Below are 27,816 nucleotides of genomic sequence, written 5' to 3'. Positions count from 1 at the left end.
AGAAATAGGATGTTGTTGAGGTGAAATTTCTGCTTGATAAATGTTGAGACAGGGAGCGGAAGGCAATTATTTATCAGATAACATTGCTGTCTTCATCTGTTATGTGAAATGATTAACGATATAGACAGTCTCATTTTGCTTGATAGCTCTTGATGAAATCATGACAGTAACGCATCATGGCTGTTACTGAAACCTTCCCTATAGGGAGGAAACCTACTTTAACCAGTCCTGAGAACTCAATTAGAAGTATGGAAATATAGATGAAGAAGAGGAGTATCAGTGTTCAGAGGAGTATCCTCTCTGTCTTAAAGTAGACCAAGAGCCTAGAAGGTTCATCACTGCCAAGTAGTATACCCTGATCAGTGCTGGATATCCTGCTTGCCCACCACCTTTTTTGGTCCCACTGAAGCTGGCCCACTTCTCGCCACGATCGTTTTCTGCCCAAACGGTTTGAGTAGCCTCGTAGCTAATTTCTCTTTCTCTTGTTTCTTTCTGAGTCCAGTTCACCTTTAAACTGTGGCCAGAAGTATCTTTTTAAAGTGATCAGATCATGATTTCCTCAGACCAGTGCCTCTAAAATTCCTTACTTTTACATGTTCTAAGTTCACCTCTCTAGCCTTATTTCTCATCACTCTCACTGCCATGCTTCCTATACACGCCCACAGTGAAGACCATATCAGACGCTTTGTGTTCTTGAATATCCACTGTTCTGTTGCTCACATGGCTCCCTCCATCTGAAATGTTCTTGTCCCCATTCTCCACCAGTGAAATCCTACTATTCATTCAAGGCTCAGTTCACATGACCCTTCCTCCAAGAAGTCTTTCCTGTTCCTTACAATTCCTCTCTCCCACATTCAGTTTCCTCTAACCTATTCCTACCCATGTTCTGACTATGTTCTACTTGGTATTTTACTTAGGAGTGTACAAATCTGTTCTTCTCAGCTATTGAACACTTTGTGAGGATACGTCTGTTTCTTCATCTTTGTGTTCCACAGCATCTTGAATTTATTTGTTAAATTGAATTGAATTTGCAATAGCTTTAGAACTCTAAAATGTGATCTTTTCTATGTTCATGCATTTATTAAAACTTAAATATAATATGGTTTGGGGCTGTGAATTCAGTTGTTTGCTTCTGTATTTTAAGATTTTAATCAGTACTGGTCAATCATAATTTAAAAATTAGTGTAACTTTATCATTTTCATATTTCTGAATGCTGGTACACATGTGTATTAAACAACAATAAAAGTGAATTGTTGCTGGACACTGGCAACTTCACAAAGTAGGCAGAGTTTATCTCTGACAGTCTTGTAGTCATGACTCCTTTAGCTATAAGTAAAGAAAGGCTACTTACACTAGTTCAAGTAAAATAGGTGTGGTGGAAGGCAGTATGTGGCAGGGTACAATAAGTAAGCTCATACATAGGGACTGGAAACCAAACACAATGTGCCTCACAGAAAATGGAACTGGTGAATCCGGAGCCCAGACTATGCTTAATTATGTGTGTGTGTGTGTGTGTGTGTGTGTGTGTGTGTGTGTAAGTTCTCACACATCTGTTTCCTTCTCTTATTCATCTTACATCTAGCCCAATGGCTGCCTTTTCCATGTTTGTGTCAGGACCTTCAGCTACTATAGTTAGTACTCACTATAGCTCTCTTCTCTTGCCCTTCCTTCTATGAAATTATGATAATAGAGAATCTGATTGACTCATGCCTGCACATGAGTAGATCTATCTGGGGTCAGAGGTCCACACATAGACATGGCTGTGTCCACACAGTAGGGGGTGTGGTAGTGTCACCAGCAACGGACAATGTATGATATAGACTCTTGGTTCCTTTTCATTTACTCTCTCCATTTCTTTCTCAATTCTTAACCATTCTTCTCCGCTAAAATCCCTTTCTGGGGTTTGAATCTCTTTATCCCCAGATTCTCTTCTCAGAAGAAAAGTGATTTTCTAAAACTTTATTCTGGTGTGAATTCTGTAACATATGAATTTTAACAATGAAATAATGTATCATTCATAAGTAAATCTTATCTATTGTGGCCATCCTGTGTTTTTTCAAATAATTTTAATTATATAAGGGATTGTGACCTATGAGTCCAAGTTTTCTCCTGGGAATTAGGGTTAGGTGGTGATGCAAGAAAAGACAAATGAAATAGTTCATAACTAAAATATGTAGTAGTTTACCAGTAAGTTCAACCTCATTTTATTGTTTTCTTATTTCTAGAACATGATTATTGAATGTTGCTCTGAAATAATAAATCTGTTTTTGACTGATGGAGATGTAAGACCATTGTCTGAGGTATGTATCTTTTTGAAAATGTATCTCATTCTCTCACAAGTATTATTGTTGCTATGGAAACAGAAATACAGAAAACATCTATTATGAAAGTATCAAGGGCCTAACCCTCCTTAATTAATGTGAAAAAGTGATAAACAGGAGTTTATAATAGCATGTTGTTTTGGTTAAAAATATTCTTTGTTAAAAAATCAAGCACAGAGAATTATAAAGAGGATAATTTTAAAATCATCTCAACTCTGCTATTCAGAGAATAACCAACTATGGGCATTTTAGAGAATATCTCAAATTTTTTCCACATATAAATAAACTTTAGAATTTTCACATCAATGGAATTATACTGTACGTGCGTTCTATAGCTTGATTTTTTTTTTATTTAACAGTAGTGCTATGGAGATATTTTTATGTGAAAAGTCTACCTTGTCATGTTTAATGCCTGTATAATAGCATAATAATCCCTTTTGTATATTTGTTGTCAGGCTCTATTTATACAACTAGATTTTTATTCAAGGATCTTGAGGTTGATGGATTCTAGCATATACATATTTCACCCTTCTGTATTATCTCCTCATAGTTATTTCTTAGGAGTATGTTTTTGGAGTAAAAAAGTATATATACTTGTTTATTATGGTAGGATATACATAATCTAAAATTTATGTTTTTAACCATCTGTAAGTATACACTTTGGTGGCATTAAGTACATTCACAATGCTGGGCAACCATCTCCACCATCCACCTCCAGAATTTCTCACCATTCTAAACAGAAACTTTGTATCCATTAAATAACAACTCCCCATTTCCTCTTCCCCCAACTCCTGGTAACCTCCATTCTACCTTTGGTTTCTATTGTACTATTTGCCCATCCTAGATACCTGAACATAAGTGGAGTCATGCATATGCATCCTGTATGGCTGGCTTCTTCCACTTAGTTCTGTGTTTTCAAAGCTCATCCTTATAGCACATGTCACTCCGTCATCCCTTCTTAAGGCTTGATAATATTCCATTCTGCAGATGTACCACATATATTTATCCATTCTTTTGTAGGTAGTCATTTGAGTTGTTTCTCCCTTTTGGCTGTTGTAAATAATGCTGCTATGAACATGGGCATACGGGCGTCTGCTTTCAGTTCTCCCAGGATCTACATTCTCTCACTGACAGTGGATGAGAGGGCCAGTTTACCCATGTATTCCTCTAGACAGGCTCTCCTCCCCAACCTCTCCTTTCTCTTCCCCTTCCTCTTCTTTTCCCTCTCTTCCTTGTCTTCCTCCTTCCTTTTTGCTAACCATTCTAGGGATGGTAAGGGGAAAAAATGACATTTTCAGTTATTTCGTATTTACTCATCATCTGGCCAAATATCAGTTTATATGTTTGTTGGCAATCAGTGTTTCTCCTTTTGTGAAATAGTACTCACTCATTCAGTCAATCCACAGATCTTTAGGGTGAGCTGTGCATGTGTCAGGAAGTCCTTTCTAAGACCTGGGGAGCCAGATGTGAACAAGCAGCAAAGACCTTGCTCTCTTGGAGCTGCCATTTTTGTGGAGGGAAATAGCAAATAATAATAATAAGTCACTAAGCAGGATAATTTCAGATTCTGTTAAATGATATGAAAGAGAAAACAGAGTTATATGTTAGAGTAGGGTCAGGTCAGCAAACTACAGCCTATGAACTCCATCAGGCCCACTGCCCATTTTGTAAATAAAGATTTATTGGAACATAGCATGCTTGTTTATTTCTGATCTCCAGCTGCTATGAGCTATAGCAGCAGAGTTGGGTAGTTTTGACAGAGACCATATAGCCCAGAAAGGCTAAGTTATTTATTTTCTAGCCCTTTATAGGAAAAAAGTTTGCTAGCCGCTGTGATAGAAGGTAACAGGAAATGGGGCAAGAGTTTAGATAGTGTGGTCCAGGAAGACCTCTCTTAGGAGATAATATTTGAAGTAAGAACTGAAATATTACACTGTGTTCCTCCCACTAGATCATTAGTTTCTTGGATCAGGAGCAGTACTTATCTTAATTTTTTGAATACTTTAAAGTACCTAGCACCATGAATCACTTGGTTACTCTTTCTCGAATTGAATCAAAGTCTCTTTAGTTTTTTTTTTTTTTTTTAAGATTTTATTTATTTATTTGACAGAGATCACAAGTAGGCAGAGAGGCAGGCAGAGAGAGAGAGAGGGGGAAGCAGGCTCCCTGCAGAGCAGAGGGCCCAATGCGGGACTCGATCCCTGGACCCCGGGATCATGACCTGAGCCGAAGGCAGAGGCTTTAATCCGCTGAGCCACCCAGGCGCCCCAGTTTTCAATATCTGAAATTTAATATTTGACTTATTTTTTTTAATGTGGCCATTCATGTCCTTTTCCTGTTTTTTAAAAGGGGAACCTAATTTTGTATCATAGAAATACATAGATTTACCATGGGAGACATTATAATAAAGATCAAGTTTAATCTAATTTCATACAAACTATGGTTAAAAATAGGTCACCGAAGAAGGAGTTGCTATTTTAAGACACACGATATATAGCACTAATGGGCTCGGGCATCTGACAGAACTGGGTTGGAATCATCGCCTAGAATCTTACTAGTTGTACGACCACAGGCAAGTTATTTAATTTCCCTGAGCTTCAGCTTTCTCAAATGTAAAGTGGGGGTAATAATGCCAACACTTCACAGCTGTGAGGACTAAAGGAAATAATACATGTTAAGTATTTGGAATAGCACCTTGCACAAAGAAATGTTTGGTAATTATTAGCTGTTTTAGGCATCATCACCACCCCTACTGGTGGTCCTGCCTTCCGCGTGTGAATTCTTCATCCCCTAGTCAACTAATTTCAAAGAGATTTTTAGAATCGAAATTTGTTTTGAAATATTGACGGAAAAGGAGAGGAGCGGTGTTAAAAACAAAGATAGGGCACCTGGCTGGCTCAGTCGGTGGGAGTGTGCAACTCTTGATCTCAGGGTTGTGAGTTCTAGACCCACATTGGGTATAAAGATTACTTTAAAAAAAAATCTAGGGGCGCCTGGGTGACTCAGTGGGTTAAGCCTCTGCCTTCGGCTCAGGTCATGATCCCAGGGTCCTGGGATTGAGCCCCGCATCGGGCTCTCTGCTCAGCGGGAAACCTGCTTCCTCCTCTCTCTCTGTCTGCCTCTCTGCCTACTTGTAATCTCTATCAAATAAATAAATAAAATCTTTAAAAAAAATCTAAAAAAAAAAAGAGAGAAAGAACCAGGAAGCATTTTCTTTGTGATGCACATCACTGTTGAATCCTAGAGGCACTGGGTCAGCATGCTGGATCCTGACTTGTGATCCCTGCAGTGAAAGGCTCCACCAGTCCAAGAGAAGGAGCCCCCCAGTTGAACCCCATACCGATACCTCCCCTGAAAGCAACCCTTACCTAGTAGTGCTGGGGTGGGGCATGGGAATTTCCAAGCCTGTTCCAAAAAGCAAATTGTTAGACAAACAAAATGACATGCCTTAGTGAAGCCGTATTTGTCACTGAGATGAGATCTCACTGTGCAATTTGGTTCCTTACTGAACACACCTGTTACAATCGCCTTCGCCTATGCTGCGTCTTCCTAATTAAAACAAATATTGCCATCCACAGCCTGTGACCAAAAAACTGAGGATAGCAAGAAGATGGAGGAAGGAAATGAGCACCCTGTGCTAAACTTCTTAATGAGTAATCACAAGGGATAAATGACCATTAGAATTCATTTCTGGTGTACTAACAACAAAGTAATCCTTTCCTTGCCTACATAGGTTCAAATTATTGCAGTTCCCAGGTTGTCAGGTAGGATTCAGTCGTGATGCTAAAAATATGCTTTCTGTTCTTGCGGTGACTGACCATGAGGAGGACTGAGTCATTATATACAACTGTCTGCTCATCAGTAATTATTGACTTCCAGCTGCACACAGGACATTGGTGTGTAGACGCTTTTGTCACTGCAAAAGCAGCAGAGGTTAAAGGCCCTGTGTTCAGCTAAATTAAGTATTTTCCTATTGGTTCACATGATACAAATAAATTTACTCTGTGTGTGTGTGTGTGTGTGTGTGTGTGTGCACCAAACTGACCAGAGTCATACAGAATCAGTATGGAAGGAAATTCCTAGGAGCAGAGCCTGATTCAAAGGTGGAAAAGGTGATTCTAAGCCAAGAGATAAGCCTCACTGTATAAGAAGATTGCAAACTAGTTTTTCTTGGCTGCATGAATTTGGTAGATTTCTTTTAGTTCAGGATTTTAGCTAGACCTAGCACAGTGCCAAATAATAATGATAATAATCATTAATGCAAATGCTACTGCTAGTAATAATTTTTATTGAGCACATGGCATGTGCAGACACTACTCAGTGTTTTAAATATAGTATCTCATTGAATATTGCAAGAATTCTGTGAAGATGGTTATTATTATTATCCCCACATTAGAAATGAAGAAATTAAGCAGCATGTTCAGGATCTCACACCTTGTAAGTGGTGGAGGCAGGAGTCAAAGACAGTCCTGCTTCACTCTGAGGTCTGCATCTCTAAGTTATACCCAGAGAATGTTTCAGTAGAATAGGGAGCAGATGCTACAGGGAATTGAGGAATGAGAGTGTGAAAGTTGCAGGTATAGATGAATCTTCAGGAAGACTTGGGTCTGCAGGGGTAGAGGAACAGCGGGAGGGAGCCGGTCAGGAGGGCACTAGGATCGGAGGGAGGAGCGCCTTTGGAGAGGGGCTGGGAACACAAAGACATTGACAGCGGGAGCAACAGAGCTGACTGGGAACAGAGGAAAAACACCTCTTTCTCTGTGTCTTGGGGTAGCACATGAAGGTGGGAGGGAGTGTGACTGAGTGTGGAAGAAAAGGGTGGAAGAAGCTGGGGCAGTTCACACTCAGAGTTTTTACTTTCTTCAGGAAGTGGAGGCAAGTTTACCTGCTGTGGAGCAAAGTGGGGGGTGGAGAGCGTGGTCTTCCAAGAGCAAGAGGAAGGTATTGAGTATTCCCAGTCGCTGGGTGTGTTGGGTGAGGAAGCTGACCAAGGGCAGATACGAGGATCAAAGGCCACCTGGAGATTTACAGATCATACATTTGATGGGGGCACCATTTGGCTTGGCTTGTGGGTTTTCTCTAGGCCCCTTGCCTTCCTGGACAAGGAGAGGAAAATGCCAATAGAGGCCAATGCTAGAGGAGAGAACTAGCAAGGCAGCCGAGAGCCTGCGAGAGGCTTCACAGCCATGAACTTACCTCATAATAGATCCCCAAACTCCTCCCTTCCACTCTGAAAGGGCACCAAGGTGGCCTGTTGTCTGCCATTGTTTCTCAAGCCCCAGCTGCGCATAGAATAGTTTAATTATGCAATATATTTCCTTAAAAATAACCTGAATTTAATATAAAAAAATCCTTTGTGACAGATAAGTTCTAAGGATTTCCATGACATTATTATGTACATTACCCATGTGCATTCCTTTTCACATGGCTGAATTTAGTGCGCACATGGTCCCTTATTTCTGATTCCTAAAATGATCATTTTTTTGACGTATTTAGGATCAGATATTGACACCAACCATAGGCTGGTCACTAAAATAATTATCTTTAAGAAGGTTTGGGTAAGAAGTATGGAGAGGGCAGAAGAACAGGTAGAGGGAGACACAGAGTCCCAGGTATATTAACCTATCTTAGTTTAGTCATTAGCATCTTTAATTTTATGTCTGACGTATTGATTCTACCATGTGACCACCTTTACGGTTATGACCCCTTTTGACCTTATGACCCTGGCTGTGAGCTGGGGGATCACTCCACAATGCCAGCATCTTATCTTTTGCTCTGTTATCATGTAAAAATGGGAAATAACCCACCCTAATATGTTAACCTAACCCAGATTGCCTTCTTGTTATCGCTGCCTCTCAGGCCGGCCCAGGGTTTAGATCCCCGTACTTAGCTCTTATCAAAATGTGTTCTAATGATGTGGTTCCATATTGGTCTCCCCTATGAGAGCAGATTGGATTTTATATAATAAGACTAGATCTTATTACATTTTTATGCTCATTACTGCCCACTGCTGGCTCTCACAGAGGTTTTTAATAAATGTTTGTGAAATGAACAAATGCTCTTGATGCATCTTCCAGAGATCCCCCAGGGTTGCAGTTCTAGTCCAGATATTACCAGTGACTTTGGACTCATCATCTCCATGCATTTGAATAGTAAACATCTGGCAACTGCATCCTCTTTGCCAGCCATTGGACTGGACATTGGGATACAGAAGAAACAGCTGGAGCCCCTGCCTTTGGTTTGGTCGGGGAGACAGACAAATACGGAAGTAATTACAGTACAGGGTAGCACAGAGGCCTGGGGGCCAGACACCCCTCTTCAGTAATAATCTCAGTTAATATTCTTCTATTATCTTGACATAATTCTGAAGGTGAGAAATTCCCTGTGATATCCTTTAAGAAGGGTTCAATAATTCCCTACAAGAAATCAAGTTAGAAGAAGCTCCTGTGGCCGATGGTTCGGAGTTTTAATTACTTTGGAAAATGATTGGACGGCAGTAGAGAATCCTTAGGTAGATATAAACATGATCAAGGGTGCCCATGAAAGCCTTTTCCTCTGACTAGGAAGACCTTTGAAAGACGAGGCAGAAAACTCAAGCCCTAGGTTCAGTGGTAAAGGCATGATTTATGGCTTTATTCATGGGGATGGAAAGAACGGAACAAATCCCCAAAGCCCTGGAGACAGAAATGAAGATAGAAGTTTAAAAAAAAAAAAAAAAGAACAAGCCAACGTGAGCTCAGCTGCAAGCTACAGCTGGGTGTATGGCACCGTGCTGGCCCCAAAGGAGGAATCCCAGGTGAGAAAGACAGTCCTTGCCCTGCAGACTGTCTAGAGAGGAGGAATGGGGCTAATGCTTAATGAAGATGATGGTCGTGGTTTTAAAATGGGTGATTGTTTCGCATAAAAGTGGGAAGAAAGAGATTAACAGAAGTTAAAAGACCTGCCCTAAGTCACACAGCTAGTAACTGTCCCAGTGAGGACTGGCAGACTCCAGAGCCTGGGCTCTAGCCATGATCATCACACTGAAGCGAGCAGTGTCCCCACTTTTCAGTCTGGGCCCTCTTGGCCATCAGGGGGAGGGGCTGGACTGAGCCATAGGTGGCTGAGGGAGAATGAGTGGGTGGTCGTTAGTGGACAAGCTTGGGATCCAAACTGCCTGGCTCCGAATCCCAGCCCAGCCCTGATGTCGCTAGTTGTGTGACCTTGGGCGGGTGGTTTATCCTCCATGCTTCTGTTTCCCTATTTGTAGGGTGGGAATAAAAATTGTACTTAGCTCCAGGCACCTGGGTGGCTCAGTTGGTTGAGCTTTCGACTCTTGGCCTCGGCTCAGGTCTCCATCTCAGGGTTGTGAGTTCAGGCCCGGAGTTGATCTCTGCGCTGGGCATGGAGCCTACTTTAAAAAAAAAAAAAATAGTACTTAGCTCATGGACTTGTTATGTGGATTAAGTGAGTTAATCCACATAAACTCTTAGAATAGTGCCTGGCACCATCCTAAGCAGAACATTATGATCATCTCAGAGCCATGTGAATTCCCTTGGAGTTAGGCCCTTGTAAGCAGAGAAGTGACTGTAGTAGAAAACGTGTAGCATAAAGCATCTGAGTACTTCCCAAAGGAGAGGCTACAGGAATTCCAGTGCTAGGAATGACTGCTTGCATCACTTTTAGTCACATGCATGTCCCATTTTCCTCTGTTCCAATTACTATTATTATTTAACAAAGCACCCCAAACTTAGTGGCATAAAATGACCCACATTTTAATAAATATTTGGAAAGGATCTGTCTTCATTCTATGGTATCTAGAGCATCAGCTGGGAAGACTCACACTTTGGGAATGATTCAGATTCTGAGGGCTGGAATCCCTGAAGGCTCAAAGGCTAGTTTGGTTTGGTGCTTGATGCTGGCAGTTGGCTTGGGGCTGAGGGCTGGGGACACAGAGTAGGCTGTGGGCCAGGATGTGACATGTGACCTCTGTGTGGCCAGTTGGGCTTCAGCACAGTATAGCGTCTGGATTTCAAGAATGAGCCTCCCAGGCGCCTGGGTGGCTCAGTGGGTTAAAGCCTCTGCCTTCTGCTCCGGTCATGATCTCAGGGTCCTGGGATCGAGCCCCGCATCTGGCTCTCAGCTCAGTGGGGAGCCTGCTTCCTCTCTCTCTGCCTGCCTCTCTGCCTCCTTGTGAGCTCTGTCTGTCAAATAAATAAAAATAAATTAAAAAAAAAAAAAAAAAGAATGAGCCTCCCAAGAGAACCAGGCAGAAGCTCCATCACTGTTTCTGCCCCAGCTTTTTAAGCCACATAATGCCTTCTCCCTGTTAGTCCCAAATCCACCCAGGTTCAAGGCTGAACGTAGATTCTACCTCTTGATGGGCAGTGTCAAGGTCAAACTGTAAGAAGGGCATGGGGTCGGGAGCTATTGTTGCAGCCATTTTGGGAAAATGCAATCTGCCCCAACATCCAGCAGAGCACTCCCAATTTGTTGGCTTCTTCCTACTCTGACCAGAGGCCGCTCCTGGCAACCTGCTTAGGCAGCTTTTAAAATTAATTGGCAACTCTCCCAAATATGCTCTATAGCTTCCCAGAAATTGCTGTGCATTTCTACAGAGAGGGTAGAAGATAAACCAGGTGGGTTGTCAAAGCACCCTTGGAAATGACCGAATGCAGCTTTTCTGGGTGGTGAATGGGGTTTCAGGTGTCCCTACTTGTGGGGGACAGCTCCCACTTCACTTGTTTTTTAGGCTGTTAAATCTTAGACGCTGATGCCAAGCTATTTAATTTCCTTTGGCTAATTTTATTACATTACCCTATGCCCCTTTTTTTTTTAACAAAACTTTCCAAATGGTGACAATAACCATATGGTCTTTTAAACTGTCATTTACAACACTGGGCTTAAGGTTTCACAAATTCTACAGTAGCTGCTTATTAAGTCTTTAAAAATTAATTTTACTAATAACTATAACTTCTTTTGGTGGAGTTGAGAGTTGCAGATTTCCTTTCTTTTTCTTCTTCTGCTGCTTTTTTTTTTTTTTTTGGTACCAGCCAAGAGCTGTCTGAATAGATTTTATGGGCATCTGAATTACATCTTTCTTCTCTGAGACATTATCATTCTGTCCTCAAGTGAAGAGTATCCTTTGTGTGTAAGTTCATGAGACATCCACTTAATATTCTTATATTCTTTTGAAGACAATACCGAATGACATCAGTTCCACACTGCTTTTAAAACATAGCCCTGACTTTGATTCCATCCTCTCACTGTTCACTTCTAGCTGTCAAATTTGGCTAAGGGAAAAAGAAAGCCCTTAAGAAAAGGCCAGGCTATTAATGTGCTCTTCAAAATGCTAAGAAAAGGCTAAGCTGTTTATAGCGTTTTCAAAATGCTCATCTCTCAGAGATTTGCCAGCAATAGTGTCAAGGTGAAATACGCTCCCGCTCATCATGGAACCAGAGTCTTTGTGCTCTCTGTGCTCAAAGGACTGGTCCTACTTTTGTGAGACGTGCAATTTGCTGGTATAATGATACTTGGATGTAATTTAAACCAAAATATAATCATGAACCTGATATTGTGTATTTACTTTCTAAGTGGCAAGCAGTGTGTATACTGCTGGATCAAGCAAGCCTGGCCTCATTCAGGATAAAACTGAATTTCCGAACCAAAGGGACGACTTCCTGAAGTTTAGTCACTTTGGGTATCTTCAAAGGAGGTGAAAGACAGGGGTATAATTAGCAAATCTGTTTACTGCTTTCCATTTTGCTAAAAACAGAGGTAAACAGTTTCATTTACCTCATTCATTTTGCAGAAGCTTTTGTCTTGATTAAAAAACTGTACCCTTAGCAATGAGATTATATTTCCATTTTCAGAGATACTGACTTTTGCCTCATATAGCTGAGTCAACTGGTAAGCTTTGGAATTTCTCTGCACAAATGTTTTCATATTAAAATAAACCCACCAAGAAGGAGCAGGTGTAAATTTACCCATTTTCCTCCTTAATACTTAGGACACTAGCCATTCGAGATTTTTGCTCTTATTTTGCCTGTATCTCAGGCAGCTAATGCCATTATGTTTTTTTCTCAGCCACCTGCGAGAGCCCAGTAGGATAGGAAGACCACTTGATACAAGCTCTTGTCCAGTTTTGCCCCTGCGGACAAGTCATTAATCCTTAATGACCCCAGGGCTGTTAGATTCTGCTAAGGCGGATACATTTGGAAGGAATGTATCTTAGTGGATAAAAACATGAGTTAATTCTTGGTTCCACCATCTATTGATTGCATGATTGTGAGCAAGTTACTTTACTTCGCAGCACTTCAGTTTCTTGTCTGTAGGTTCTCCTCACAGAGAATTACGTTCGAAAAAGCATTCAATGCATTTCGTAAAAAGCATTCAATGCATTTCGTACCCGGATAGTGTAACGCCAGTGGTAAGCATTCGATACGTTGTGGTCATCTTTCTTTCTTCCTGCCTTAATGTGAAATGAGTCTTTGTTCATCTGACCATTGGAAACTTCCTTCATTAGTGGCTTTCAGCCTATCTAAATATTTGCTAATTTTCAGAAGAGTAAATGGGCACTTAATAGATGTATTATTATTTTTCAGCCATCCTTTAATTAAACTTTTTGTTTTGAGATCATTATAGATTTACTTGCAATTATAAGAAATAATATAGAGAGGTCCTATGTACCCTTCACCCAGTTGTCCCCAGTGGTAACATCTTGCAGATTGATAGGATATCATAACCAAGACGCTGACATTTATAGTCAGGATACAGAACAATTTTGTCACTACAGGGACCCCCACTGCTATACCTGATTTCTGACAATTACTACTTTATTCTGCATGTCTATAATTTTGTCTTTTTAAGAAGGAACCATTCACTATGTAACCCTTTGGGGGTTGTCATTTTTTTCACTCAGTGTTAATTCCCCAGAGAGCTATTAGACTACACTTCTGGATGAGCCAAAAAATTCTTACAAAACATTGGCACATTTTATTGTGGCCACAGAATTATCCATAGCCCAAAGTTCCTGATGCAGTACCTGGGACATAATGCCTACGGATGTTCAGGGCAGCTCAGTGGTGAATTTCCACTCTACCTCCTTCCATCCTTCCTCCTTCTCCTGCCTGTTGTTTTCCTCTTGCCCCCTTCTTCTGCGTATTCTTTTATTCATATTGACACACGAGGTTGATTGCTTAAGTTAGAAATTCTAGAAAGAGTTCTGTGAAAGGATTTATGTGAAATTCCTTTGTAAATTGCAAACTTTGTTAGACTTTCTATCAGACATTGCAGGGCAGTGTCGGCCATATCGTGAGAGTGGTTTGCAGGCAGCTTGCCGCGTTTGCTGAACTGAATAAAGAAGTCAGTGTGAGCAGTTTTTCTTTCCTGGCCCCGCACGGGAGGTCTGCCCTCCAGTTTGCTGCTGCAAGTGGAAGCTATGAACAAAGCCTGTCAGGCTTTGGTTCTAAACAACAAAGTCCCATGAACAAAATACGAACTTCAGTTCATGTTCTTTGTTGAGACTTTGTTCTAAAAAAAGAGTCTCCTCCTGGGGCGCTTGGGTGGCTCAGTTGGTTAAGCTGTTAAGTGTCTGCCTTTGGCTCAGGTCATGATCCCGGGGCCCTGGGATGGAGCCCAGGGTCAGGCTCCTTGCTCAGTGGGGATCCTGCTTCTCCTTCTGACCCTTTTCTCTCTCTCAATTTAAAAAAAAAAAAAAAAGTTATGTTATTCACCATACAGTACATCATTAGTTTCTGATGTAGTGTTCCATGATTCATTGTAACATAATAAAAAAATTAATTAAAAAATGAAAACAATTAAAAACAAAAAGAGCCTCTTGTATCTATTTGCCGGACTATAAGCCCTGTGATTCCTGTCGTAAAATAAATCAGGAAATGCTAAGTATTGTTTGAACTCTAGGGTTTTCACTTCTACATCCCTGGTAAAAAGCCCATAGGCAGACTGGATACAGCCCTTCAGGAGGGAGCGCAGCTTCAGTGTACCCACTTACAGCATTTCTTCCTCTAAATTTGCTGCTGAGATTCAAAGTCCTGACCTTAAAGAGGAGTTAAACCCTCACTCTGATGGCAGCCGCTTCCCTCCCTTCACCCCATATGATAAGGAGAGGACGAACTTGCCAGACTTGCCAGAGCATACCTGTTCTAGACAGGATGGGCTGGGTTATGCTGTGCCCACAATCCCCAAATCTCCATGGCAATAAAGGTTCTTTTCTTTCTTATGCAAAGTTCCGTGAGGGTGGAACAACTCTCCTTCTACTTATTAGCCATGCTGTCTGGACCTCATGGCCTCCAAGGTCACCACTGCAGGAGAGGAGAGCTAGAGGACTTCACTGGATGCTTTTAAGTAGGGCCACTACGCACCTCAGTTTGCCTGCAACACTCATAATGTATACCTGTTGATGTGGAAAGATGCTTAATATACTTTCCTTTTATTCTCAGAAAGTGCCCCAGTTTAGGCAATAAATTAGGATAACCATTTCCAAGAGCCAGTACGGAATGACTATCATAATTTCTGTTCATATTGTATTGGCTTCAACCTGCTATGCAGGCACATAGAGAATTTTAGAGGGACAAATATGTATTTTAGTGAACGCTAATAACTTCTGGCACAATAGGCATTTTGCAGGAATGCCATGAATTATGTATATATGTATATGTACATATGTGTATATGTATATACACATATGTATATATGCGTATATGTGTGTGTATATATATATATATATAAAATTCATTTTATTTTTTATTTTAATTCCAGTATAGATAACGTCCAGTGTTATATTAGTTCCAGATGTACAATATGGTAATTCAGCAACTCTATACATTATGCCGTGCTCATCATGATAAATGTACCCTTATAATAAATGTACCTATTTCACCCACCACCACCCCCCGCCTCCCCTCTGGTAACCCTCAGTTCTCCATAGTTAAGAGTCTGTTTCTTGGTTTCTCTCTCTCTCTCTCTTTCTCATTAATTTGTTTTGTTTCTTAAATTCCACATATGAGTGAAATCATATGGCATCTGTCTTTCTCTGACTGACTTACCTCACTTGGCATTATACTTTCCAGCTCCATCCATATTGTTCCAAATAATGCCATGAATTTTTAAAGAGAAACAATGCAATAACTCCAGCTACCAAGACTCTGTTGAGCAGATAGGATATAAATATGATATTCTTATGAACTAAACCATATCATTTAATCACCCATGTAGTAGGCTGAATCATGGCCCTCCCCCCAAAGATACCTACATCCTAATCCCTAGAACCTTACCTGGTATGACAGAAAGGGCTTTGCATATGTGATTAAGTTAAGAGTATCGAGATGGGGAGATTATTCTGGCTTATCCAGGTGGACCCTAAATGTAGTCACAGTATCCTTATTAAAGGGGGGGGCAGAGGGAGATTTGACAACAACAGGAGAAGGTTGTGATGACGGAAGCAGACCTGGCATGAATGCTGTAGGGGCTACAAATCAAAGGGAACAGGTGGCCTCTAGAAGCTACAAAGGGCAAAGACACAGATTCTCCCTTTACAGCCCCCAGAAAGAACCAGCCCTGCTGACACCTTGATTTTCACACAGGGAAACTAAATTCAGATTTTTTTTATCTCCAGAACTGTAAGAGAACAGATTATGTTGTTGTAAGCCACTAGGTTTGTCATCAGTTTGTCACAGCATCAATCAGACATGAATATGTACAAACATTGTAAAGGTCAGCATGTGACCTTGGATTTCTGTTTCTAGTTATGGTAGATACTATTATTATTATTTAAGATTTTATTTATTTATTTGACAGACAACAAGAGAGGGAACACAAGCAGGGGGAGTGGGAGAGGGAGAAGAAGGCTTCCTGCTGAGCAGGGAGCCCGATGAAGGGCTCAATCCCAAGACCCTGGGACCATGACCTGAGCCGAAGGCAGTCACTTAACTGAGCCACCCAGGCATCCCAAGGTAGATACTATTATTATCCGTATATAACATGTGAGAAATTTAAGTGACTTGCCCAGGTTCCCTCAGCTAGTTAGTGTTAGAAGATCTACACCCAGGCAGACTGGCTCCTCAGAGCACGTTCCTAACCACTCTGCTGTAAGGCCTCTCCCCTGCTGCCCAACTGTCTTCTGAGCTCTGTCCCCCAACCAGGCGTGGCCACCCCGGAAAGCCCCTGCTCCCTGCAGCCTCTTCTCCCTCTCCCAACTGACTGCAATCTCCTGTTCCCTCTGTGGCACTCTGGACCATTTTCCAGCTTTGACTTTTGGAACTTTTATGGAAGGTTCTAGTGCTTCTATATGGAATTGCTCAAGTAAAGTTAAGCTTAGGTGAAATTATTGAATGTCTTTATATGGGAAGGTATTATTTGAGGGAAGAAGTTGTTTCTGAGTCTTCTTCCTACTCTTGGTTTCCTGATTCTTCTCCTCATATTTCAGAAGGGGGACTGTTCTTCAGGGTAGTCAAATAAAGTGATTAATAGGAGTTATACTGGAAATGTACTAAGCTTGTTTTACCATGACCCAGGAAAGCAGCATCTGGAAATCTGATATATGAATTCTTACGTAGCTATTACTTCAAATGTCCCTTTGGGTTGTATCAGTTATATACTAGTATGGTTTTTGCCATATTGCTAGTTGTTTAATGGTTCTGTAGTTAATCACTGAATTAAATATTTGTGCCTGTCTTGGCCCTTCCCTGAACCGCCCAGATCTCCCCTTCAGGACTGAAGAGCTCATTTTCCCAGCTCTGGGAAAGATGCTAACAGCCCTCAGTTCTCAACCCTCTCCAGGAATTGCGCATGGGGAAAGGAGCTGGCCCCTTTCTTGGGGGAGGTCAGCATCTGATTACTGGTTGATATCTTGATATCGGGTGCAAAGACCCGACCCACCTCCCACAGCTCTGAAGGGGCGTCCTAGCTTCAGAACCCCCATGGTGTTGGCTGAGCCCTTCCCTGTGACTGCATTGCAGCCCATCTTCTTTCTCTGCTCAACCTGCTGTCTTTCCCTTCTGCATGGATGTTGATCCCAAGAGTATTTCCTAATGACCTTCCTGGAAGCGGAGTTCCATCTCAGAGTCTATCTCTCAGGAGTCTGAACCTCAGCACTGAGTTAAAAAAATAAAAATAAAATCCATGACTAGTGATGAATACACGAGCCCTCAATTATCCTTGTTTTTGGTATTGGAAGAGTTCCAAAGGAACTAGGAAGAATACTCTGGCTTGAAGTTTATTTTCCAATAGAGAAGTACTGGGAAAACATCATACACATGTCACCCAATCATGATTAAAACTGCATTCTACAATGTGACCGCATAGCTCAATCACATTTTCTCTTGACCTCCATTTAACAGTTAATTTACAGATGAAATAAACTGTAAAACAAAGACTCTAGCTCATTTGCAAACCTCAACAAATGCAGACTTCTTTTCTTAGAAGATGTATATTTTCAGAGTAAGAAAAGCAAGGACTCAGTAAAGCTTTTGAACTATCTTCCGAAAATAAAGGCAATGATGTAAAGTGATGTAATCACCCGTAAGTACCATATCAGAATGTATACCCTTACATTTCCACTGAGAATGAGAAACAGGCATTAGTTTTGTAACACACTGAATACAGGCATTTCCATTAAATCCTCTCTCCAAGAAACTTTCACTCTTCCCCCAAAGCCCTGATTATAAGCACTGAACCACTGGCCATGAACTTGCATCTAGCCCTTATGCCCCAAGCACTTCATTGTTGGTTGCATAACTCATCCTTCCTGTTCTGATTAGAGCTTTTGGTATTTTAAAGGGGATTTGCCCTGTTTGAGACCCTATATTAGTTCTTTTTTTTTTTTTTTTTTAAATATTTTATTTATTTATTTGACAGACAGAGATCACAAGCAGGCAGAGAGGCAGGCAGAGAGAGAGGAGGAAGCAGGCTCCCTGCTGAGCAGAGAGCCCGAGGCGGGGCTTGATCCCAGGACCCTGAGATCATGACCTGAGCCGAAAGCAGAGGCTTTAACCCACTGAGCCACCCAGGCGCCCCTATTAGTTCTTTATATGGTGAAAAATACCTTCCTGGAGAGAGAGGGAGAGAGCAGCTCTCTTCCTGCACAATAGGGTGTCACATTTCAAAGACTCTTTTCTCTGGGCCTTAGACTCTTGAGCAGTTAGAACAAGCCTGATATGTACAGCCTAAACTTTTACTTTTTTCTTAAGAATCTCTTTTGACCTTCCAGGATTGTTTTCTTAAATAGTTCCCTATAAAAAGCATATACCTGTAATGGAGATATCACCGCCAGCTCCATCACTTTTCATAGAGGAGTGGCTCGGCTTGGCCTGGGAAGGGGCGTGAAGGGAGCTGGAAGAGCTGCAAGGAGGGGAGTGTAGGAGAAGGCCCCAAAGGCCCAAAGACACTCATTAGCTGAGCATCTCCCTAATTTACATAATACCAGATAGGACTGTTAGGTGTTTTTTCCTGATACCAACAGATTCTGCAATTTGCTGACACCAGCTGGGCATCTAAGCATTCAATTCAGTTCTAACACTGCTACCCAGAGTTAGCCTGGACTCCACAGATGAAAGGCTTAATCCAAGGCCGCCCCCACTTCCAATGCCAGCTACCAATGAAGTGCCCAGGCTATCCACACTTGTGCTCCGCAGACTACAAATTTGAGAGTTCCCTTGACATCTCCTCCCATTCAATAATTCACTAGAATGAGTCACAGACCTCAGGAAAGCACTTTGCTTGCAATTATTAGTTTATTATAAAGGATACAATTGAGGAGCAGTCAAATAGAAGAGAAGGATAAGGGCAAGATATGGGAGGTCGAAAGGGGCAGAGCTTCCATGCGCTCTCGGGGCTTCCCACCCTCCCAGCACATCAGTGTGTTCACCAACCAAGGATTTCCTTGGAACCTGTGGTTATGGGGTTTCTGTGAAGATTTCATTCCATGGCCCCAATTGATTAAATGGTTGGCTACTGTGATCAAATTCAATCTCCGGCCATGCTCCTTTTCCCAGAGATCAGGGCCGGGGGCTGAAAATTCCAACCCTCCAATCACATGGTTGGTTTTCCTGGTGACCAGCTCCATCCTAAAGTTATCAGACCCCTTCCCTTCCATAGTTATCTTATTACCACACAAAGGAAAATTCCCAGCGGTTTTATGAGCTTTATGCCAGAATCTGGGACAAAGACCAATTATTTATTTTTTATTATACCACAAGTGTAAACTATGAGCATATCCTAAAATTGATTTTTCAACATACACCCGGTGGATGTGGTCCCCCTCAATATATCTTTCCTTAGAGAGGCATTCTCTATGTAGTCCAACAAAGAGGCCATTATTCAAAACATTCTTGTCATCTATTTAGATATAAGAAGAGAGACAGGGCCCCTAAATGTTGCTGAACTGTTTCTGGCCTGACTGAAACACTCAGTTTCCTGCGCATGTGCGACAATGTGCCTGCGCAAGAATTGTCCTTTATTTAAAGGAACTCTGTTCCAGAGCTCAAGGAAATGCCATGCACGGCCAAGGCTCAGTGGTCACACAGTGACCATAGCAGTGATGATGATGATGATGATTTAGGAAGAATCAATCCTATTTTTAGATAGTATAATATTTGAACCAATTCTCAGTACAAATGCTTTCTCTCCCATATCCCATCTTTAATTTCTAATTTTCTTGTTCTCTGCAAGATGTCTTTATAATAATGTTATTTCTTTAAAATTTAATTTTAAAAGATTTCTACCATCTTACCAGAATGACCTTTTGACCTTGTATTATGTTTTAAAAAAAACCCTTTTTCTGTCATATTTAAAGTTTTATTAACACAAGATTAAAGTGCTGGAAAAGATAATTGTGTTCTCAGCAAAGTGTGAAATTTCCTGTAGTCTGGCAGAGTTGTATACGAGCCCTTCTCACCTTCTTAAGAGTTGGGTGCTGTATCTGTTAGATTGGGGAGATAATATCTATTACTGTTGGTGGTAGGATTCTCTTGATTATATGAAGTACAGTGAAGCCAAGTCTCTCTAGTTCCCTCTCATCTAGAACTCCAACCGCGGGGCCACCAGTCATTCATAATATTGATTCTTAAGTAAACTAGTATCATATTATCCTTCCTACTTTGGAATGCATGTTTTTCCCGTCTGAAAAAAAAAAACCCACAATAAATTATTAACTTCGAAGACTCAGGGGATGTGTTGAGATAGAACTATAACATGGTACAGAAACTTACATGTGAGAATGCTGGATGAAAACAGCATTTGTTTTCCTACTTTGAGGCTTTTAAACCTTTTTCCCCCCATGGATCTGGTTCTCTGTGTTTGAAAGTTCTTAAAAGGAGTCAAAGTTAAATCTATCCATATCACAAAGCCCGTAGTTTTTGAAAACCCACTTACCAATTACAGGAGGAGGCAGACGTGATGGAGTAGTGGGAATTCGGCATTCTCCCTCCCTTTCTCTGGGTCATTAACATGTGGAATCAACAGAAAGGCAACTGACACTGTGCTGAGAGAGAAGCAAGAAGAGTCCTCAATGTAGGTGCTCAATAAAAACTCACTGGATTGAGAAAAACCATAGATACTTTGAAGTTATATAATTTCTCTTTCAGTCAAGGAAAGTTATTGGAGCAAAAGAACAGAAGTAATAAAATCTTTCATTATGATAGAATCTAGTTTTCATGCAGAAACTCATATAAAATATAGCATTGGCAAATAACCTTTAACTCTCCAGTGACGTTCAGAACTCCCCCAGACAAACTCAAGTCCTGGCAGTGAACTCCTTCGATGCACCCCAACTTGATTATCTTTTTTCCTTTCCTCTTATTTCCAACTTCTATCCTTTCCAGTCAGAACTATCTCTGCTTCTCTAATATTGCCCCTTAAAGCATAACCTACTTGAATTAATTCAGTCTGCTTACCTGCCAAGCTGTTTTCTTCCTTTTTCTCCACAGAGCCTTTCTTGAGCCACGAGAAGGAGCCAGGACTCCTTGGTACCTTATCCAGGACAATTCAGACTCAAAGCTACTTACAAAAGACATAAAAGACTCCCCCATGATTATAGGATTGCCAATCCTTTCTCTGTTGAATGGCAAAAAAGAAGAAAGAAAAAGAAAAGAAAAGAAAAAAAGAAATTCAGTAATTTCACCTAAGTTTAACTTCACTTGAGAAATTCCATATGGAAGCCCTAGAACCTTCCATAAAATTTCCAAATATCAAAACGGGAAAAGGGTCTAGAGTGCCATAGAGCCTGTGGGAGGGAGCAAGAGACTGGAGTCAGGTGGGAGTGGGAGGAGAGGCTGCAGAGAACAAGGGCTTTCCGGGGTGGCTGTACATGGTTGTGGGGGAGCTCAGAGGACTGCTGGGCAGCAGGGCGGAGGCCGTACTCAGAGTGGTTAGGAACATGTTCTGAGGAGCCAGGAGTACAGGTCCTGGCTCTGATATGTACTAGCTGAGGGAGTTTGGGTAAGTCACTGAAAGTCTCTGAGCCTCTGGGGTGCCTGGGTGGCCCAGCGGATTAAGCAACTAACTCTTGACTTTGGCTCAGGTCATGATCTCAGAGTCCAGAGATTGAGCCCCAGGTCAGGCTCTGCTCAGCGGGGAGTCTGCTTGAGATTCTCTCCTCCCTTTGCTCCTCCTCATCCTCAAATAAATAAATCAATCTTTAAGCAACAGTCTCTGAGGTTCATGGGTGTATTCACATTATAAAACATTATGCAGGATTACTTTAAAGATTTTTATTTATTTATTTGTCAGAGAGAGAAAGAGAGAGAGAGCACGTGAGCGAGCACAGGCAGACAGAGAGGCAGGCAGAGGTGGAGGGAGAAGTAGGCTCCCCGCCCAGCAAGGAGCCCAAAGCGGGACTCGATCCCTAGGCCACTGGGATCATGACCTAAGCCGAAGGCAGCTGCTCAACCAACTGAGCTACCCAGGCGTCCCAATGTGGGCTTACTTTAAATGTCTAGGTATCAAGATTGAGCAGATACAAATCAAGAAACAAGTCTAAAGAAATACTTTACCTTTTAACTCTATCATTTTATTTGAAATCTTATAAATTCTAATTTGTAAATCTTGAACTCTCTGGGAAAAAGATATAGCTCTGACTTCCTGAAGCTCATTCAGATTCTCTCAATGTTTATAGCATTGATGTACTTTGGGTGTGAAATAAATTTCACATTTTCACCTAACTCAACATTTTTTAAAACTGGACTCCATGTTTTTGATGATAGCGGCTTTTTAACTTTACTGTTTAATAAAATAAAATTTCATAAATTACTAGGAACATGTTTAGGTGGTTACCTTCTATTCCTAATTTAAGTAGAACTTTTAGGAGTAACAGGACTCTGTAACACTTCTAACAATATTACTTTGAAATTTTTAGCTATTGCAGTGAGGCAAAAGAATAAAATCAGTAACATAAATACTAAGAAATAACAAAATTATATTTTTTTGTAAATGATACAAGTGCAAAACCAAAGTGTTAGCATTTTAAAAATGATTAGATTAAGAGACTCTGATAAAGTGGCTGATATAAAAATTAATAACTTTCTTTCTACTAAGAGAAACCATTTTTAAAAAAAAGATTTTATTTTTAAGTAATCCCTATACCCAGTATGGGGCTCAAACTCACAACCGTGAGATCAAGACTCAATATGCTTTACTAACTGAGCCAGCCAGGTGTCCCAAGGATAATCATTTTAAATAGAAATTTTAAAACTTTAAAACATTCAAAATAACAAAACTATAAAATGCTTAGGAATAAATTTAACAAAAATAGTAGAGGATGTAAGTAAAAAAAAAATGAATTTTAGTAGTAGATACTTTTACAAGGCCATTTTTTAAATAAATCTTTCCCTTTTCCATGAATTGAAAAGTCAATTAATCATATGTTTATGACATCCTGGCATCATTTCTACTTAATACTGCATGGGGGTTTTCAGCCAGTGAAGTTAAGGAAGAAAACAGAAAGGTGTAAGTGTGAGAAAGGAGGGAATAAAATTCTTATTATTTATAGACATAGAAAATCCAAAACAGTCTTCAGATACACTCTTAGAATGAGTAAGTGAATTTAGCAAAGTTGCTACATGCATATGAATGTAAATGTAAACTTTATTTCTATACAGCAGGAAAAAATTATAAATGACATTTTGAAAAGCTATCATTTACACTTGTATCAGAAAATTTACACAGAAATGCAAAGGACCTGGAATAGCCAAAACCATCCAAAAAAAGAACAAAGCTAATGAAATTACACTTCTAGTTATTGAGTCTTATGAAAAAGCTGTAATAACAGTGTGGGATTGGAGTAAGTATAGACATAGACCGATGGAACAAAATACAGTCCAGAAAGAGATCCATGCATATTTGGTCCCATGGCTTATGTCACAGGTGACTTTGCAGTGCAGTGAGGAAAGAAAGTCTTTCAACAAATAGATCTGGGTCAACTGGTTATCCATACATCCATATATTTCCTGTTGAAGTGTTAATTACTATAACTTATTTGGAAAGTAATCTGGCAAGAAACATTAAAATGTAAAATGTAAACACCCTTGACTAAACCAAACCATCTTGGGGAATCAGCAGTACAGAAATAGAAGCTTCTATACCCAAGGATGTATATGAATAAACAAACATGTACAAAAACTAGAAAGAACCTTTATGAGGAGTGGTTGAACAATAGGACACAGCCATCACACACATTGTTATGTAGCCATTAAGAAGAATGTGTTTGACGATGATAGTAATGCGTACCCTTTGTTATGTGTTCATTGTGTGCGAGGCACCATTCTGAGTATTTTATATGTATAAACTCATTCCGTCTTGTAACAACAATATGTTGTAATAACAATTATAATACAATATTATTTCTATTTTATGGATGGTGAGGTTAAAATTCAAACTGATCAAATACTCTACTCAAGCTCACCTAGCTGGTATGTGGTCAGGTCTGAATTTGAACCAAAACAGTCTCACTCCAGAACACACACTCTTAAGCTCCATGTAGTTATTCTGCCTCCCTGAATTGATTAAAGAGGGATTTCCCTTACATATTGGTAATTGAAAAAGTAAATAATGGAAACCTAGTTATCCTATTTCAAAAAAAAAAAAAGAAAAAAGGGAAAAGAAAAAACCCACATGAATATACATTCGTAAGAGAATTTTAAAAGTCTTGTAAAGATGCCCCTCAAACTGGTAATACTTAACTACTTCAGGATTGAGTGAGAAAGGAGGACATTATATACATGTACATGTTTTTTCCACTTCTTTATTATGTTAAGTTATAGAAAGCACTGGAATACTTTTGTCCTATTTTAATCCAGTGAAATGAAGAAAAAGAAATAAAAATCAGCCTTCATGTTTAGGTTCCCTGTGTTTTCTTAAGAATAAGAGCTTCAGGGGCGCCTGGGTGGCTCAGTTGGTTAAGCGACTGCCTTCGACTCAGATCATGATCCTAGAGTTCTGGGATCGAGTCTCGCATCGGGCTCCCTGCTCAGGCGGGGAGTCTGCTTCTCCCTCTGACCTCTCTCCTCTCATGCTCTTTCTCTATCTCTCAAATAAATAAATAAAATCTTAAAAAAAAAAAAAAGAATAAAAGCTTCATTTAATAATTTGACAAGAAAGTAATAAAACTTGTCTTCTAATTTCTTACCAGAATTTAGGCCCACAAGCATCTCTAATCTGTTGTGGTCATTCTACGTGACGTTTCCTCATTCATCTTCCAAAGTATCTAGATCTGCATAAAGTAGGTCCCCAGGAAACGGGAAAGTTCCTTCCTATTTATTACCTCTCCTTCCTGCTTCTCTCTCAGTGAAATAACCGTTGCCATGATCATAAAGGCAGTCTTATTTTCCATCTTTCCTTCTGTTCAGGTGACTTTGACTGCACTAGTTCTCAGCATGGTAACCCGGTGCCTCTTTCAGAGAGAGTGAGCGAGTACCAGACATAACTTGCTTCACTGTGGCAAGACTGAAGCTCAAAGACAGGGACATCTGTCAACTGGGCCGCCTGTTACGGAAGAAAGCATTTTGTTAGGAACAGGGCCAAAGTCCTGCCATTAGAATCATATACAGTGATTATAGAGATGCAGATAGTCCGTATTTCTAAAATATCTGCTGTTTTATAGGCTAATCTATGAATCTTAATAGGATCTAGAATGACAAGTGTGACATTTCAGCCATGCAGAGATATGAAACTTCGTATTTTGCCTGAGGCAAGAGTTAAATATCTTTCATATAAAACCATTGTATGGAATTGGTATTTATATGTTTGAGAACTTTACTTCAGCCAACAGTTTGAAACGATGCATTTCATGAACACTTTCTACTTTTTCACAGGTCCCATTCGATATCTCGCTGCCATCTATATTCAGTCTTGAGAGACTTTTTGACCTTGCGAATGGTTGTATTATATCAGGAGGAAGGCTTTTCAACTGGATGGTGTCCATCATTCCCTAATGTTCTTTACATAACTAACCTTATAAAGGATTTAACTGATGCTGTTTTTCTTGGTTTGAATACTTTTTGGTCTTCTTGTAACAAGCAAAATAAAATGGTTTCTTACATAAGCTAAATTTCCTAAAAAATTACAGTTTTGAGTGATGTCTTAAATTGTATCTGAATTAAATGACAATGCTGCAGCTTATTAAAACCGTCCTACAGGGGTGCCTGGGTGGCTCAGTGGGTTAGGCCTCTGTCTTTGGCTCAGGTCATGATCTCAAGGTCCTGGGATTGGGCCCCACATCAGGCTCTCTGCTCGGGGAGGAGCCTGCTTCCCCCCCTCTCTCTGCCTGCTGCTCTGCCTACTTGTGATCTCTCTCTCTGTCAAATAAATAAATAAAATCTTAAAAAAAAAAAAAAAAAACGATGGACCCCATTCTTAAAAAAAAAACAACAAAACGTCCTACAGAACGATTCATAGAAATACATGTGTGTCCTATGCAACTATTTCCATGTTTATACAGCTCACATATAGGTTGTCTTTAGATGTGTCCATGGAACGAGATTGGATTAAAACCATGGTTCTCAGCTGGGCCCAATTTTGCCCCCAGGGAATATGAAACAACTGAAGAACTTTTGATGGCTGTAACTGGGAGGACGGTGCTAGTGGCCTCCAGTAGGAAACTATGCTGCAATGAAAGAGAAAGAGAAAAGAACAAAATATTTTCCATTGAATTCAGAAAAAGAAATTGCCTGATGACTATACCTTCATCTGAAATGAAGTTTGGGTCTTGCAGAGAAACCATTAGGATAGTGACGACTCTTACGCGGTGAGGGCTTCCAGATCCTTTGGCCAGAGAATGGAGTTTATAAATTTGTGGGAGAGAGAATGCTTTCAAGGGTTTTATGTTTCTCATGGGGAATGTTTAACTTATGGAAAGTTTAGCCACCAGGGGCAAAAAAGTACAGCAAGTTACCTACGCATTTAATATTGGTGTGGAAGCATAGCATTGCTGGTAACAAAGGCCTTTCACATCAACTTGATATTAATTTCCAAGGAGTGTATATGCATGCCTTCCATTAGTAAGTTTTTACTAACTGGGTGTTTTTCATTTTTCTTTATTTAAATATTAGTGGGTATAAAGGCATGTACTGTTTTATGGAACCCTAGAATAATGCCTGGCACATAGTAGAGGTCTATAACACTTCTTGGATGGATGGATGGATGGATGTGACCAGGCAAGATGGCACTATGGGGGTATAAAAGGAGGGGAAGGGAAGGTATCATCACCACCACATCCACCATCACTACCAATACCACTACTGCCTTACCCTTCTGGAGCATTTACCATGCTAGCCACTATATTATTATATACCTCACATGCATCGTCTCCTTCTGTCCTCACAAGAATTAAGACCATGATCCACATAGAATGATGACCCCATGTTACTGATATGGAAACAAAAGCATAAGGCAATTAAATAATTTGCCTACTAATCGCTGTTAGAGGTAGAACCAAGATTTAAATCTAGTTCTGTCTGACTGGAGAATTTGAATTCTTCATTGCTACCTTGGTTTCCCCAGCTGTTGCACCCACCCCACTGCTCTGGGAAATTTGAAAGTCAAGGAAAAGGAAGACATAGCAGAGCCTCAAGCTAAAATTGGAACACCTAGTGTCTGCCGTAGGAGCAGATTTTTTTTAATGACTTGCAGACCTGAGTGGATGCCCCCAAGAAAACAGGGCAGCAATAGTTGGGGTACAGTCCCCACTGCTACCCATGCCAGTGTACTTTTTCCTCTGGGGATGGGAGATCCCTCCCAACTATCGCAGATAATATTACAGCACATTTTTACTTCTTCTCCACTTTTGGTCACTTACAGGTGCTGTTATTCTTAGGCATTGTTTTGACTGAGAGAAACACTGCCTAGAACTCACCACACCCTGCAGACACATTTGCCCCATTTTAAGCCATAATTCCAGAAACTTCCCCATCTCTTCTAAAATAAGAACACTCACTAGTTAAACGCTGAAACTTTCTGTCCAAGGCAGTGAGGGAACGGTGAGCAAAGGGGCTGAAGTACAAACAA

At 40.5% G+C, this 27,816-nt stretch overlaps 1 protein-coding gene across 1 annotated transcript in view; it reads left to right on the top strand.

The window, feature by feature from the left end:
• CFAP54 (cilia and flagella associated protein 54) overlaps positions 1-25,745 on the top strand; it is a gene marked incomplete at its 3' end in the record, with an annotated part of 309,422 nt that extends 283,677 nt beyond the window's left edge. Inside the window, exons 66-67 of the mRNA XM_080810201.1 lie at positions 2,227-2,301; positions 25,626-25,745. Coding sequence (XP_080666327.1) covers positions 2,227-2,301; positions 25,626-25,745 — 195 coding nt within the window. The remainder of the gene's footprint in view (positions 1-2,226; positions 2,302-25,625) is intronic.
• Positions 25,746-27,816: the final 2,071 nt, after the last annotated feature.

This window comes from Martes martes (genome assembly GCF_963455335.1).
Source record: "Martes martes genome assembly, chromosome: 8".
Lineage (NCBI taxonomy): Eukaryota > Metazoa > Chordata > Mammalia > Carnivora > Mustelidae > Martes > Martes martes.
Note: the sequence above shows the minus strand (reverse complement) of the source record. Positions and strands in the feature narration are given on the sequence as shown.